The sequence below is a fragment of the Benincasa hispida genome, chromosome 6 (genome assembly GCF_009727055.1).
Source record: "Benincasa hispida cultivar B227 chromosome 6, ASM972705v1, whole genome shotgun sequence".
In the NCBI taxonomy this organism is placed as follows: Eukaryota; Viridiplantae; Streptophyta; class Magnoliopsida; order Cucurbitales; family Cucurbitaceae; genus Benincasa; species Benincasa hispida.
Window position 1 is genome coordinate 51,920,418 of NC_052354.1, and position 17,392 is coordinate 51,937,809.

The following is a 17,392-nucleotide window of genomic DNA, read 5'->3' on the forward strand; positions in this document are numbered from 1 at the left end:
ATAAGAAATATACCATTGACAAAAGAATAAGAAGTTTAAGTATGCTTCCATGTATTAAAACTCAAAAAAAAAAAAAAAAAAAAAAAAAAAAAAAAAACTCTTCCATACTTGAGGAGATGAAATGAAACTATAATACTAAAAAAACTCAAATAAATAAATAATATGTTGAACGCGCGCAAAAAAAAAAAAAAAGTCTTAACTAGACCATCTTAAAAAAAGATAAATAGTAATGGTAAAAATATTTTCTTAATCTCTAAGTTAATTTTAAACTCTATTTGGAGAAGTAATGTGTCAATTACCATTGATTTTGGCTATAGTCGCTGTTGATTTTAGTTTATATACTTGCTTCTAATTTTTAAACTTTGCATATATTTTTTCGGACATTTGTATTATTTCGTTTTATGTATTTAAATAAAAGAGAATATATATGATATTGACATATATTTTGTAAAATTCTTTAGGGGTATAATGTAATGTTGGGTTTTTTTTTTTTTTTTTTTTTTTTGTATTTAGACCATATGGAATAGGAGTAAGATCTAAGTTGCTATAAGACTTCTCTTCAAAGAAGGAACAAGAAAAGGTTGCTATAAGACTACTTAGTTTTCTCCAAGGCTAAGTTGCTCACATGTTAAGAGAAATGCCAAAAAAGTATAGGTGGATCCATTGTAACATAGATCCAAAAATTATGCAAGTCAAACCCACTATTCAATACAAAATTTAATGTATTCTTATTAATTCTATAAGTTCTTTTATTATTACAATTAATGTGTTTAGTTTCATATTTTAAAAAAATAATAATTTTATTCACTTGTGATTTTCTACATGATACATTTTGGTTGTTAATTAAATTTTTTCAACAAAAACAAAAAAATAATTGTTTTTTATTTATTTAAAAAAATCATAATCAAATGTGCTCTTTATTACTTAAAAGTACTGGATTACTAAAAAACGAGAAAAACCTCGTAACTTCTCTTGAAAAATTATGATTAGACTTGGACATTAGTTTATTTGAACTAAAAAAACTGTGTTTTGTTTCTTTACCGTCAAAATAGAGTTTTTTCTTTTTCTTTTTCTTTTTAACATTCAAAATGCAGTTTTCTTTATTAAAGAGATGGTTTTATTTAACTATTGATTAAATTTAGATAGTTTATAAGTGGGTAACCATGATAATGTGCTCAATTTGAAATGTTAACATTTTGTTTGAAAAAATAATTTGGAAAGTTCTTTGTTTGAAGTTTTCTAAATGTCTATATATTTATATTTGTCATGGAATTTAAGTGGGGTTGGATCACATTCAAAATCAACATTTTTTTTTAACATTTTAAAGCATTTTCCCCTTCTTTGTTGTTAAGAATTTAATTTAAAAATTAGTTGAAAGATAAAGGCTCGACCATTTTTTTCTTTTTTCATTTTACTCTCTAACTCTTTTAACAAGTAAAATTATAACTTTTCAAAGCATAATAATATAATTCACTTTATATTTTAATAGGAAAAAAGGTTTCGAATGTATTTAGATTTGTATTTAGATTACATTTTCAAGTGTTTAATTTAGAAAATAAACTATTTTTTGAAAAAATTGAAGTATTTAGTAATCACTCAAAGTAACTTTTCAAATGTATTTTAATTCATTTAAAAAAAAATGTTTAAATAAAAATGATTTTTTTTAAACATTTTTTTCTCAAGTCAATCCAAAGGAGCTATTCATGATTACAAATTTATTAACTAATAAATAATTTACCACTATAAAAAAAATGTTATAACGAGTTACTAAAACCATAATTCTCAATTAATGCTAAATCTCCAAATTTTAAAGGTCTAAAATTCAACTGGTCTAAGCTAGTTTGTGTAATACTTATTTGTCTATCATGTCTAGTGGGGTGAAATGTTAAAAATATAAACATAAATTCCAAATTGAAATTTGTTGTATTTTTATTAATTTAAACACTTTAATTTTCTAAATCTATATCTCATGCATTAATTTTTATTTAAAAAATAGAAAAATGAAAAAAAAAACCCACCCTTACCAAAGAAAAAATGGCTTTTGTTTGGTTACTATCAACACATTTAAAGCTATGCAAGAATAGATCGCCCTATCTAAGGAACTTTTCAACATTTTATTTGATGACATCATGCTTTGTCATAAAAAAAATTAAACGTGTTTATTGTTGTTTTTCTTTTAATGATCCATAGATGAAAATGTCAATATGCACATAACTCAATTGGTAAATTAAAGTTTATACTATCAACCTCAAAATTAAATGTTAAATTCCCTCCACTCAACATAATGTAAATATTATATCTACGTTGATATCAAATCTAATGTTTAACTGTTGATACAACATTTTAAAAAAGAAGCTACATAAATTAACAAATTAAAGTATATGTCATCGATCAATATGTTAGATGTTCAAATCTCATACTTACTTGAACCTCTTCCTTCTAAGTCAAAAATATAAGTATTAATAAGCCGAGTTAGGTTCATCCACGTATTTTGAAAAGAAAATAATTTTTATAAAATAAATAAAGGGTTAATTTTATTTTGAGCAATTTTTAAGACACATTTTAGAAAACTAACTATTTATCAAAGAGATGAAACATTTGGGGTTATTTTTCAAAGATCAGAATAAAATTAATAAATGTAAAAGGCAAACGTGAAACGAGTCCGACCCTTTGCAGGCTCCAGAAACGGAAATTTTTCTTATTGCTCATTATATAGAGACGTTTCTCATTCCACAAAGTTGTCTCTTCCGCCACAACCATTTTTCTCCTGTTCCCAAATCTGCCTTCTTCCTCTGCTTCTGCCGCTGCCCATTTCCCTTCTCGTGGGAGATTGTATCGATCTCTGTTTAAAGGTTAGTTGGATCATTTCTTGCAGAGGACATTTTGAGCCATTTTGATTTAACTTTGTTTGTTTTGCTATTTCAATGCCTGATTTCTGTTCATCCCATTTGAAGTTTCTTGTATGTTTATAGCATTTGCTCTAGAAATTTATATGAATTTGATTAAACGGTTGTGTATTCGTTTGTTTTGATTCGACATTGATTTTTCCTGATCTGGGGTTTTCAGATCCGATACAAATCGAATATGGGTTTGTCGAGAATGAAGCTGTTCAGTCGATTTCGGATCTGGGTTTTAACTTGTTCTCTGATTTTTCAACTTGGCTATGGGTTTTACCTTCCTGGTAGCTATCCCCACAAATACATTGTTGGCGACTTGTTGTCAGTGAAGGTTAATTCTCTTACATCTATCGAGACCGAATTGCCATTTGGGTATTACAGTTTACCGTTTTGTAAGCCTTCAGAGGGTGTTAAGGACAATGCTGAGAATCTTGGTGAGCTTCTGATGGGAGATCGAATTGAGAATTCGCCTTATCAGTTTAAGATGTTCACAAATCAGACGGATATCTTTATGTGTTCTTCAGATCCATTGAATTCTGATCAGTTTAAGATCATGAAGGAGAGAATTGATGAAATGTATCAGGTCAATTTGATTCTTGATAATTTACCTGCGATCCGTTATACTCAGAAGGAAGGTTATGTCCTGAGGTGGACTGGTTATCCAGTTGGGGTTAAGGTTAAAGATGCTTACTATGTGTTTAACCATTTGAAATTCAAGGTCCTTGTTCATAAATATGAGGAGGCCAATATGGCACGTGTAATGGGGACCGGTGATGCTGCTGAGTTGATCCCGACGATTGGGAAAGAGGGATCTGATGTGCCTGGATATATGGTTGTTGGGTTTGAGGTTGTACCTTGTAGCATTGTGCACAATGTGGATCAGGTGAAGAACTTGAACATGTACCAAACGTATCCTAGCACGATACAGTGTGATCCCACTACTGTGTCGATGCCTATCAAGGAAGGCCAGCCTATTGTTTTTACTTATGAAGTTATGTTCGAGGAGAGTGATATCAAATGGCCATCTAGGTGGGATGCTTATCTTAAGATGGAAGGATCCAAAGTTCACTGGTTCTCAATCATGAATTCTATGATGGTGATCACTTTTCTTGCTGGTATTGTTTTTGTTATCTTCTTGAGGACTGTCAGGCGGGATCTGACCCGGTATGAGGAGCTCGACAAGGAGGCCCAAGCACAGATGAATGAGGAGTTATCTGGCTGGAAGCTTGTTGTTGGAGATGTTTTTAGAGCTCCTTCAAATCCTGCACTCTTGTGTATTATGGTTGGTAATGGTGTTCAGATTCTTGGAATGGCAGTGGTGACCATATTATTTGCTGCTCTAGGATTCATGTCGCCAGCCTCTCGTGGAACCCTTATTACTGGTATGCTATTTTTCTATATGATTCTTGGTGTTGCAGCTGGATATTTCGCTGTTCGTTTATGGAGGACAATCGGTTGTGGTGACAACAAAGGTTGGATTTCTGTCTCATGGAAGGTCTCATGCTTCTTTCCTGGTATTGCTTTTCTGATCTTAACCACTCTGAACTTCCTTTTATGGGGTAGTCACAGCACTGGAGCCATTCCATTTTCCCTTTTTGTTATTTTGCTCTTGCTTTGGTTCTGCATCTCGGTTCCACTAACACTTGTCGGCGGTTATCTTGGTGCCAAAGCACCTCATATCGAGTATCCAGTTCGTACTAATCAAATTCCTCGCGAAATTCCTGCTCAAAAATACCCATCTTGGTTGTTAGTTCTTGGTGCTGGCACTCTTCCTTTTGGAACCCTATTCATTGAGCTGTTCTTCATCATGTCTAGTATCTGGATGGGCCGTGTCTACTACGTTTTTGGGTTTCTCTTCATTGTTTTGATCCTTCTCGTGGTCGTTTGTGCTGAAGTATCTTTGGTTCTTACCTATATGCATCTCTGTGTGGAGGATTGGAAATGGTGGTGGAAGTCCTTCTTTGCATCCGGTTCTGTTGCCATATACATCTTTTTGTATTCCATCAACTATCTAATCTTTGATCTCAAGAGCTTGAGCGGACCGGTCTCTTCCACCCTTTACCTTGGATACTCCCTTCTAATGGTGTTTGCAATCATGCTCGCAACTGGAACAATCGGGTTTCTGTCTTCATTCTGGTTTGTGCATTACTTATTCTCTTCAGTGAAGTTGGATTGATGGAGTTTCTTAGAAACTGAAGATCTGTGGCAGTTTAGGGGAGGAGGGTGATCAAAGAATACAATTGTATGGATTGTTTTATTACTATGATATGATATATTAGTTTTCGTCGATTCATTTCAACGAGACGACAACAATAATACCATCCAGTTTTGATGTATTTTCTTTGTGTTTTAAGGGAGATTGTTGCCTGGATTATGATACAACAGATTCTCATTTACATTTTGGCACATTAGGCTCTCATACTTATAGATGTTTTAATTTTAATGGTAGTATGTAACACATTTATGTGGGTTTTAGTTTGTACTTTTAATTGCTGAGATCTATCTGTATGGTTGAATGCAAAAAAAGGTACAATTTTATCTGCCCTTTTATATAATATTTCATTCATTCTGATTCCTTGGTCTGCTTACATCTTTTTTTTTCTTTTTCTTTTTTTTTTTTTTTGGTTGAGAATCTTTACCTTAAAATAGACACACATATATTTATATGCTTTGTGTTAATTATTCGTCACATTTAAAAACATCCCTAAACACACATTTCATACTAAAAAATAAATTCAATATTTAATTTTTACACGTTTAACACATACTTCATAGGATTAAAATTGATTTGGAAAGAACATAATTATTTTTTGAGTGATTTAAGTGATCGAAGTGATTTTTTTTAATTTAAAAAAAATTGCTAGAATACAATCTTATATGTACGGATTCAATATCAATTGAAAATGGAGAACAAGGTTGTCAATGTTTTGAACAGAGGGGAAAACTTAGGTTTAAATCTTATTTTGATTCCTCGACTATTGGTCATTTTGGTTACTTTTGAGATATTCGTTTTGACTATATAATTTTATCTTTTGTCCGTATGTCATTGTAATGCTAAAATCTTCATTTTGGTTTGTACTCTTTAAAAATGAGTAGGTTGGTCATATTCAGAAGATTGTAACAATAAATTTACACACATTTAATATGAAACTATGATAACATTTTAAGAAATTTATTGATTGTATCGTAGTGTTTTGTTGAAATGATGATTAAAGGAAACAGAGAATTGAAAACAATACTCCTAATTAAATAAATGAACCAAAATAAATGTTTCAAAAGTAGATAGCAAATGCTAGTTATGAAATGAGACCATCGAAAACTAATTTCTTACCTTTAAAAGTGTGTGGGTTAAAATAAAATAGGACCCACAAGTACAATTACAAAAATAGTATTTAGCGAGGAAAAAGAACTCAGGGTTGAGACATAATTTTAATTTGGTTCTCATTCTTTTCTAGTTTTATTGTAGACCAAATTACAAGAATGTCTCAAATCTATCATTTTTTTCCATGAATGGACTAATTAGTTACAATATTACATAAAAAATAAAGTCCAAAAGTCCATAATACTTCATTAATTTTTGACCATTTAAAAATCGAAAATACACAAATATGGAAAAATATGGAAAACATGTACATTAAATTGATTTTTTTTCCAAAATTATTTATTTTTCTCACTCCTCAATTACCACATTTTTTTCTCTCCATCACCCACCACTTATGGCTAGGGGTGAGCATTAGTCTAGCGACATCGATTTTGGACAAAAACCATCGCCGACACTGCATAGGTCGGCTTCTGTCGGATTTAGAGTGGATGGGGATGCCGGTCAGCCAAACACTCGGGCGAACAGTCGGTTTCGGGTAGTATTTAAAAGGGACCTTTGACTGTTAAACTTAAAAATTAAAAATGAATATTTTCGAGTTACCGACGTGATGAATATTTCAGGGTATTTAACTTAGAGTGAGAGAGAGGAGGAAAAAGAGAAAAGAGTAGAAGAAAGGGAAAATGAAGATGGTGGAAATGAGGGAGGAAATCGAAGGAAGAGATAGGAGAGGAAGGAAATGAAACAATATAAAAATGGTAATTTGTAATGAAAAGAAAATTTTTAAAAATAATTTAATAGGTAATGATTAATTTTGAAAATATAATAAAAAGTTTATATTATTTTTCTATATAATAATATATATATATATATATATATATATATATATATATATTTATTTATTTATTTATTAATATTAAATATTAAATTAATAAGGCCAATATAGGTTGACTGGCATGTTAGGAGTAGGACGACTGGACAACAGGGTTTAGGTAGTCGGGCTTGGTCTAAAGCTGTTAGAATAGAGGAATGCAAGAACCAATCAGACAAAAGCATTCAGACAACTAAGCAAGGCCCTACCAAGTCACAAAATCCAACTAGGATTTGAAGAATATAAAAGGAAGAAAAGATCCATTATGCCGATCAAATTCGGTTTATTTGGTAACCTGTATAAAGCTGACACTTGTCCATTGTTTGTTAGATAATTATTCTTTATTCTTTCCCCTTTTTTTGTGGTATAAACCCTAAGGGTTTATCTATATAAAAACACCATTAATATGCCTCTGTATCAGTGAGAAAATACACAAGAAAAGAGAAAAACTCTTCAGCTGCCCTTCTTTGTCTTCTTCATTATTTCAAACTTGGTATCAGAGCTTTTAAATAGCCAATGCCGCTCGCTCAGGGATGACAACCATAAGGACTGAAACCACCAAATTTAGCATGCCGCCCTTGAATCAAATTCTTAACCAAATCACAAGTACTAAGCTCGAACAAGGGAATTTTATGCTTTGGAAGATACTGGCATTGCTGATTCTCTCAGGGTATCGACTAGAAGGCCATCTCTCAGGTACAAAAGTCTGCCCTACCATGTTTGTTTCCCTCATAGTTGAAAGTCTACCTGTTCATGAGGTAGGAACCACTGTCTTCAATCCTTCGGTAGTTCGTCTAGCTCCACAGGTGAGCAAATGCTGAATCCTCTCTATGAGGCATGGATCACAGCAGATCAACTATTGTTAGGGTGGCTCTACAATTCGATGGCACCACAGGTTTCCGTGCAGCTCATGAGATTTGAAAATGCTAAGGCTCTATGGGATACCATCCATGCCCTCTTTGGTGTCCAATTACGAGCTGAGGAGAACTATCTTCGACAAGTGTTTCAAAAAACACGTAAAGGAAACTCAACCATGTCCGAATACCTCAAACTCATGAACCTACACTCAGACAATTTGGCTCAAGTAGGAAGTCTGATATCATCTCGAAACTTAATCTCATAAGTGTTACTTGGTTTAGTCAGAGCTTCTTTCCTTTGAGAAAATGTTGGAGCATCAAAATTCTGCCAAGTCTTTTGTTGCCTCTGTAGGAAATCCTTCAGTGAATGTAACGTTTGGTAGGAGGAGTGGCACTGTCAAACCTAATAATCACAATGTAAACCAAGGCAATGGGAAGTACCAACACAACAACTCCAAACCTAACTACTCCAACAATGGAGAAGGTAATCGAGGCAGAGGTCGTGGTAGGGGCAATCGCCCAACATGTCAAGTGTGTTCCAAATATGGTCACTCAGTTGATGTATATTACCAACGTTTCAATAGGGAATATGTACCCAATGTAAGTCAAAGAAGGGGATCTGGACATCAGCAACCACCCAACAACATTCCATCAACCTTTATGACTTCATACCCCAACAATCCGTTCACTGCTACACTTGAGAACCCAGCTGATGTCAACTGGTATGTTGATAGTGGTGCTACTAATCATGTCACAGCAGATCCAACTCACATTGCCAATCCAACCGACTATTCAGGTACTACTCTTGTGACAATTGATAATGGTGATCAGTTATGCATCTCTATTGTAGGTAACTCAAGTCTAAAATCAGGACAATATGTACTTAGTTTAGAAGATGTCTTTTATGTACCATCGATTGCAAAGAACTTAGTAAGCATCTCTAAACTAACTCAAGACAGTAATATATTTTTGGAATTTCATGGAACTTGCTGTTTGATAAAGGACAAGCGTTTGGGCAACACTCTGATGAAAGGCACACTTAAAGATGGCCTCTATCAGCTTGGGGAGACAACAGTTCAACTATATGATATTTCAAAGTATAGAAGATCAGACAACCCCAGATCCTTGGACAAAAATAATGACTCAAAATCACTATTCCTGTCCAATATCAGTGTAAATGTTGTTGAGGCAACCGATCTGTGGCATAGAAGATTAGGCCATCCCTCCCCCAAAGTTTTGAAATCCATACTAAATCAGTGTAAACAGTCCATCAAAGTTAACGAAAAATAGTTATTTTGTGACTCATGTCAGTTGGGCAAATCACACTCTCTCCCTTTTCCTCAATCTGAATTAAGGGCTAAAACTAGCTTTGACTTAATTCATTCTGATGTATGGGAACCAACTCCAATATAATCTACTTCAGACTTTCGTTATTACATTTCATTCTTAGATGATCATAGCAGATTTCTGTGGACATATCCTCTTAAGCAAAAGTCTGATGCACTTGCAGCCTTCCAGCACTTCATTCAAGTGATTAAAAACCAGTTTGATACCACAATTAAAATGTTTCAATCAGACAATGGCAATAAGTTTACAAAGATTCATCAGTTGTGCTCCTCTCTTGGGATCCTAAGTCGATACTCTTGTCCATACATTTCAGCACAGAATGGAAGAGTGGAGAGAAAGCATAGACACTTAGTTGAAATGGGACTCACTCTCCTAGCCCAAGCCTTCATACCGTACCAGTACTGGTGGGATGCGTTTGTCAATGCCAACATTTTGATCAATGGATTACTCACCCCCAAGGACAGTCTCCAACTCAAATGTTATTTAAACGAGTACTTGATATAACAAAGCTGAGAACGTTTGGGTGTGCCTGCTTCCCCTATATTCGACCATATCAACATCGCAAATTTCAGTATCACTCTGAAAAGTGTGTGTATCTAGCCCAAGTATACTTCATAAAGGACATTGGTGCCAAGCAAAGTCAGGTAAAAATATACATATCTCGAAATGTTATGTTTAATGAAACTGAATTTCCTTTCTCTGCTAGTTTTGAGGTGACCAATGACTATTCCAAAACCAACTCTCCATCGCTGCCTATCCAAAGTCCCCCTCTGCTTGTCCAAGCCCTACCTGAACTGTTGCAAACCAATCCTACTACATCCAACATCAATCCTCTTTCAACCCTATTTCCCAACCCTACTAATCAGTCTATCTTGCCAGAACCATCAACCAGTCCCTCAAGTAAGCTTCTAGATCTTGGAATATAAGGTTTGATACTGCAATCAAATCTTATGGCTTTGAACAGAATGTGAACGAGCCTTGTGTTTACAAAAAGATCGTTAATTCTATTGTAGTGTTCTTGGTTTTATATGTCGATGATATTCTGCTCATTGGGAATGATGTAGGATATCTTACTGACGTCAAGCAATGACTAGATACACAATTCCAAATGAAAGATTTAGGAAATGCGCAGTATATTCTGGGGATCCAAATTGTTCGAAATAGCAAGAATAGGACACTAGCCATGTCTCAAGTATCTTAGATAGATAAAATGTTGTCTAGATATAAAATGCAGAATTACAAAAAGGGTCTGTTGTCTTTCAGACATGGAATTCATCTGTCAAATGAACAATGTCCTAAGACGCCTCAAGAAGTTGAGGATATGAGAAATATTCCCTATGCTTTCATTGTTGGAAGCCTGATGTATGCAATGTTATGTACTAGACCTGATATATGCTACTTAGTAGGGATCGTCAGTAGGTACCAGTCTAATCCTGGATGTGATCATTGGACTTCCGTTAAGAACATCTTAATGTATCTCAGGAGAACTAGGGACTACATGCTCGTGTATAGTACTAAGGATCTGATCCTTACTGGATACACTGACTCTGATTTCCAAACTGATAAAGATGCTAGAAAGTCTACATCTGGATCGGTGTTCACTCTTAACGGAGGAACAATAGTGTAGAGAAACGTAAAACAGACCTGTATAGCTGACTCCACAATGGAAGCTGAATACATAGCTGCTTGTGAAGCAGTATGGTTGAGGAAATTCTTGACAGATTTGGAAGTTGTTCCAAATATGCATCTACCCATCACCTTATATTGTGACAATAGCGGTGCGGTTGCAAACTCAAAAGAATCTCGAAGCCATAAACGGGGAAAACACATTGAACGCAAGTACCACTTTATCTGGAAAATCGTACACCATGGTGACGTTGTAGTGACCCAAATACCTTCTGGGCAAAACATTGCTGATCATTTTACAAAAACCCTCATGGCTAAAATTTTTTAGGGTCACCTATAGAGTTTAGGTCTACGGTGTTTGTAAACTAGAACAAGTGGGAGAAATTTTGGGTATATGCCCTAGTTTATTGTATTCATATGTTTATTGTACTCATATGTAATATTAATTTCTCACAGTTAAATTCATCATCGTTTGATCCTACTAGGAGTTTTAGTCCAAGTGGGATTTGTTGAATTTTATATCCTAAAACTTGCAGTTTGTAATATCATATTCTTGTTCAATAAAGCTGTTATTGAAATCTTTAGTAAATTTAAATTCTATATTCATGAATCCAATAAACTAAGGATCCGAGGCTATTAAGTTTAAGTTTGAACTTATTGTGACATAAATGTAGATCAAGTTCAAATATATAGTCAAAATGGTCTATAGTATATGAATAAGGTTGGGCGCCTTATTATGGGGAAACTATGGATGCGGACCATTTTGTAGTTAGTACAAATGATGTGATCCTAAACCGTTCATGTGGAGACATGAAAATGGGGGCATCCTATGTAAAGAGTTTACATAAGACTGAATCATAAAATACTTTTTACGTTCTAAATGCCGTCTAATGTATAAAACTGACTATTTCGTTAATTGATGACCTAGGTAACTTAAACTTAATCTTGAGCTAACTATGAACTATTCTTCACTCGGAATTATCTTTAGATCTGCATAGGTGAGGGCAGTTCATTATCGCTGGCCCAATAAGCCTCCCATTTCAGAGGTAAGATCAGGTGGATAGTTGGGAACATAGGGTGCAAGACGGAATTCACTCCTACCCGTTATAGGGATAGTAGATAGGTTGTTCCCTTTAGTACTGAATCCAGGTCTTGAACAAGGGGCCCCACCCTCTCCTTGGCCCAAGAAGGGTTTGGTTTATAGGTTGGACCTTAAACCAATTGTTCATTAGAAGATCAGTAGAACTTAAGGAATAAGATGTAGTCTCGGGGGTAAAACGGTTTTTATGACCTAGCCGAGATTACGAACAACCTGTGAAGGATTAATTTACTAATCATGGTTATATCATATGGACACAAATATATCTATAGTGAAGGGAGTGCAACTACGGGACTATAGTGGAATGACCTGTGAGTTAACGAATGTTGATTAGCTCAATCTAAAGAGTTTAGCCAGCTAATCTTGGATCTTTGGAGCCCATGATCTATAGGTTCATTAGGTTCCCCTACTAGCTCATATGGAATAAACTTAGAACAGTATGATAGAATAATTTGAATTATTTGAATTAGGTGAAGAGAGAAAAACTGACAAGTATATGTGATATAGTGGTCAGTTTTTCAGTTTAGAGATACAATTTTAATACTTAAATGTGATTTAAATATCAAGAATATGAATACATTCATATTTGGAAGCTCGAAAATAATGGAAATGGTCAAAGATATAAAAAGTCAAAGAGTTGACTTTTGACTTTGGAAATGGTCAAACTTTGACCGACCTTATATTCAAATGTGATTTGAATTTTGAGAAAATGAATGCGGATTCATGCTTGGGAGGTCAAAATTAGTCAACACGAAAAAATCATAAAAAGTCAAAATATTGACTTTTCGGTCAAAGTTTGACTTTGACCAAATGACTATTTTGCTCTTTGACTAAAGTTAGTAGGAAAATCCAAGCTTTTGTTGGATAATTCCACTAACAAAATAGTGGGCTAGGTGTTGTCTTGTAGTGGAGACATTAAGCCTACTTAGATAGTGGATTCTAGGTGTTGGGTTTTTATGAAGTTGTTTCATGCAATTTTGCATGACCTTTTTCTATAAATATGGGCTTTTGAATTTGGATAAAAAACTTTTGGATATTTTGCAAAAATTAGTTTTAAAAATTGCCCAACCCAAAATTCATTCTTCTATTTCCATCTCTTTCTCTCTCTCGGGTTCTTCATCCATCAAGTCCCACAACCCGGTTCTGATTCTAGAGGATAGTAGGTCAGCTCTAGTGGTTGTCCAGTTTGTGTTCGAGTGGAGATAGAGGAGTTTCAGGAGCTTCAAAGGTAATATTTCAAAATAACCCTAATTAATTTATTTAGGGTTGCATGTTTAATTTGTGTAATTAGAGTAAAATCGATTCTCATTTCCGTTGCGCATGCCTTTTTTTCCATCACACCCCTGCAGCAAAACACTACTCTTATTGAACACCAGCAACCCACAACTCCAATACAACCAACGCATCCAATGATCACTAAAGCAAAGGCTGGAATTTTTAAGCCCAAAATTCTACTCCCAACCAACAAAACTGATTGGACCATCACAAAACCAACAAGAGTCAAAGAAACACTCTGTACACTTCAATGGAAAGCAACTATGGACAATGAGTATCAAGCACTAGTTCAAAGAAACACTTGGCAGCTCGTACCACCATCTGACTCATACAATGTTTTAGGTAACAAGTGGATCTTCTGGCTAAAGAAACATCCTGATGGCTCTATTGACAGGTACAAAGCTCGTTTAGTAGCAAAGGGATTCCATCAGCGTCAAGGGATAAACTTCTTTGAGACGTTCAGTCCTGTTGTCAAGGTCTCTACCATTAGAGTTTTGTTTAGCATCGCTGTCTCAAGGGGATGAGAAATCTGCCAACTTGACTTTAATAACGCATTCCTAAACGGCAGCTTACAAGAAGAAGTATATATGAAACAACCTACTGGATATGTTAGCACTAACCATCCGGACTATGTATACAGGTTAAACAAAGCAATTTATGGCTAGAAACAAGCCCCTCGGGCATGGAGCAACACACTTGGCAGTGCCTTAATCATTTGGGGGTTCAAAGCATCAAAGGCAGACAACTTCTTGTTCACATTTCACACTCGGGAAGCTGTCATATTTCTGCTGGTGTATGTAGATGATATGATAATAACAGGCAATAATACTCAAGTCATATCTCAACTCATCAACCTCTTTGACAACAAGTTTGCACTGAAGGATCTTGGTCGTCTCACATATTTTTTGGGAATCCAAGTACACTATCTTAGGTCCGGATTCATACTTAATCAAGCAAAGTATGTGGAAGACTTACTCCACAAACTTGGACTCACTGATCTTAAACCAGTATCTTCCCCCTGCACAGTAGGTAAACACCTATCTCTAACTGATGGACAACTATTGCCTGATCCCTATTTGTTTCGAAGCACCATTAGCGCCCTTCAATACTTGACAAACACAAGACCAGATATAACATACATAGTTAATCACTTGAGTCAATTCTTTAAGGCACCTACAGATGTCCATTGGCAAGCAACTAAGCGGGTACTCAGGTATTTCAGTGCCACCAGACATCATGGACTTCTTTTTCAACCAAGCACTGATTTACAACTCACAGCTTACTCGGATGCTGATTAGGCCTCCAATGTTGATGACAGAAAGTCTATTGCAGCGTATTGTGTGTATGTTGGCAACAATTTGGTCTCTTGGTCTTCTAAAAAGCAAATAGCAGTTGCAAGATCCAGCACTGAGTCTGAATATCGAGCATTTGCTCATACCACAACTGAGATCATCTGGCTTAAACAACTACTAAGCGAACTACAGATTTAAACAACCTACAAACCAATCCTGTGGTGTGACAACATCAGTGCTGGAGCCTTAGCCTCAAACCCGGTGTTTCATGCTCGAACGAAGCACATTGAGCTTGATGTACATTTTGTATGAGATCAAGTTGTCAATGACCACCTTGAAGTTAGGTACATTCTTTCCTCGGACTAGATTGCAGGCTGCCTGACGAAACCGTTGACACAGTCCCAATTTCACCTCCTTCGAAGAAAACTCTGTGTCGTTGAACTCCCCACGAGTTTGAGGGGGGATCTTAGAATAGAGGAATGAAATAACCAATCAGACAAAAGCATTCAGACAACTAAGCAAGGCCCTACCAAGTCACAATATCCAACTAGGATTTTATGAATATAAAAGGAAGAAAAGATCCATTCAGCCAATCAAATTCGGTTTATTTGGTAACCTGTATAAAGCTGACACTTTTCCATTGTTTGTTAGGATAATTATTCTTTATTCTTTCCCTCGTGGTTTAAACCCTAAGGGTTCATCTGTATAAAAACACCGTTAATATGCCTCTGTATTAGTGAGAAAATACACAAGAAAAGAGAAAAACTCTTCAGCTGCCCTTCTTTGTCTTCTTCATTATTTCAAACTGAAGCTAGTCAGTTCTGGTCATGTTCGGTTTATTTTTTGAAGAAAACTGGTTCCGATCTGATTTAAGGGAAATTCGACCAGTTTTCTTCGATTTCTTGACTCGGTTTTTTGGCTAGTTTTATACACCCCTACCTATGACACATGAAAGTCGTGTGTAGTACATAGTATATATGTGGTTCATTATCACACCCCGCCTTAAGTTACCCTGCTAAACTTAGGACGTGGCATGACGACAATAGATTTCAATTAAACTATGAAATCCATTGTTAAACTCTAGAAAAATATTTTCCAAACTAAGTGGCTAGCAAAACCTTTCATCATAAATATCATTAGAAATAAATTTTATTAAATCAAATTCTATAAAAAAATTTGGTAGAATTTCCCTTCAAAGTTAGATAAACCACATCAGAAAAAAAATACAATCTCAAATAATTTGTTTCAACTCTAACTCCACCATTAAGAGTGCCTCAGCACACACTCATTGAGATAATTCAAATCACAACTTTTAAAACAAATTTATAAAAACTCAGTAAGAATCATGCAAGTTTTTGTTTACTAAAAATTTAAAACTAAAGCTAGTCACTTTCTTTACAAGTCAAATAATAGTAATACATTTACATATGCAATAGTACGTGGTCTCAATAAAATTGGTGGAAACTTCAATTTTAGTAGGCCTGTCGGAACCTCAATCATTACTTGGGGGAAAATTTAAGGAAAGAATGAGCTAAAAAGTCTAGTGAGAACCGAGGAAAGAATAAGCCAAAACGTTCAGTGAGTGGTAAGAGTTCATAAGAAAATAAGCTTAAAAGAATCTATTCACGTTTTCCATAGAAGTTTGGAAGTATTTAAAACAAGGGAACTCGTGAACGAATTCAAAATTCAAGGTAATAAACACTTGCAAAAATTTCATAAATGTAGCTCTTATAATCATAGGCATGAGCTAATAAAAGTAATTTCCAAATATGTACCCAAGTCTCTAGTCATACTAGCATAGAGAAATCTCAATATGCATGGCAGTACAATCTCTAGTCATACTATGCATCGAGTGGTCTCAAGATTCATAGCAGAGCAATCTTTAGTCATACTACACACTAGAAATATTAAAAAAAATCCGATAATCCGACCAAATCAACTATCCAACCAATTTGGTTGGAAAATTTTGAAAATGATTTTTCAGGTCGATTCTCAAGTTCAAGAATCACTTACCGGGTCAACCCGTCCCGACCCAATATGTATATTTATACATATACCCATTTTTTCGTTCATTTAAGGCTTCTTCTAGGCGTTCTTTTTGTCGCTTCAGACCGCGTTTAGGGTTCTCATCTCAGCCAGCTTTCATCCTCATGTCTACCTTCGTTCTTGTCTCCTTTCTACATCAGATAGCCTCGCTCATACATCAGTCAACCTTCATCCTCCAGCATCTCCCTTCTTAGTCTCAGTCTCCCTTTTACATTAGATAGCCTCGTTGGTGACAGTCGTCTCCTTCGATTTTGGCTCACCATTTCCCTTCTCGGTCTCCCTCAGATTCACCTCGTCTAGTCGTCTCCCTTCTTCGTCTTGCTCAATTCACATTCAATTGAAGTTGGTAAGCTATAACACATGTGAACTAACTTGACTTGTCCTCCTCCTAGTTGATTTAAAAAAAAAAAAATCTTAGGAATGCAAACTTAAAAAGTTGAAGCTACAAACTTAATTTTAATTTTATGTTGAGGACCCAAAAGGTTTGTAAAATACTCAATAAAACCATTAGATTGAACAGGGAAACTAGAGTAGTAGGCAGGGAAGGGTGGACCCTGAGCAATAGTGCTACTAAAGGACACTACAAGAACAAAAACGAGGAAGCAAACAAAAGTAGCCATGAAACTAGAGCAATAACGTGATAGCATAAGTTGTTTCTTGCAATCTTTGGCTGAAGGTGTGGGATAGAGAGAAGTGAAGAGAAATAGGGTGTAGAAGGAAGAAAAAAACAATTAAAATTCCAACAAAAAAAAAAAAAAACAAC

At 35.0% G+C, this 17,392-nt stretch overlaps 1 protein-coding gene across 1 annotated transcript; it reads left to right on the plus strand.

Annotated features, from left to right (window-relative positions):
* Positions 1-2,667: 2,667 nt before the first annotated feature.
* Positions 2,668-5,452, plus strand: LOC120080001 (transmembrane 9 superfamily member 11). Its single transcript, XM_039034512.1, has 2 exons — positions 2,668-2,852; positions 3,067-5,452. Exon 2 carries the CDS (start codon positions 3,085-3,087, stop codon positions 5,071-5,073), a length of 1,989 nt encoding a protein of 662 aa, XP_038890440.1. The 5' UTR covers positions 2,668-2,852; positions 3,067-3,084; the 3' UTR covers positions 5,074-5,452.
* The last annotated feature ends 11,940 nt before the right edge of the window (positions 5,453-17,392 follow it).

Excerpts from the sequence above, each read along its gene's own strand:
- LOC120080001 (XM_039034512.1), top strand. The coding sequence starts at position 3,085 with ATGGGTTTGTCGAGAATGAAGCTGTTCAGTCGATTTCGGATCTGGGTT.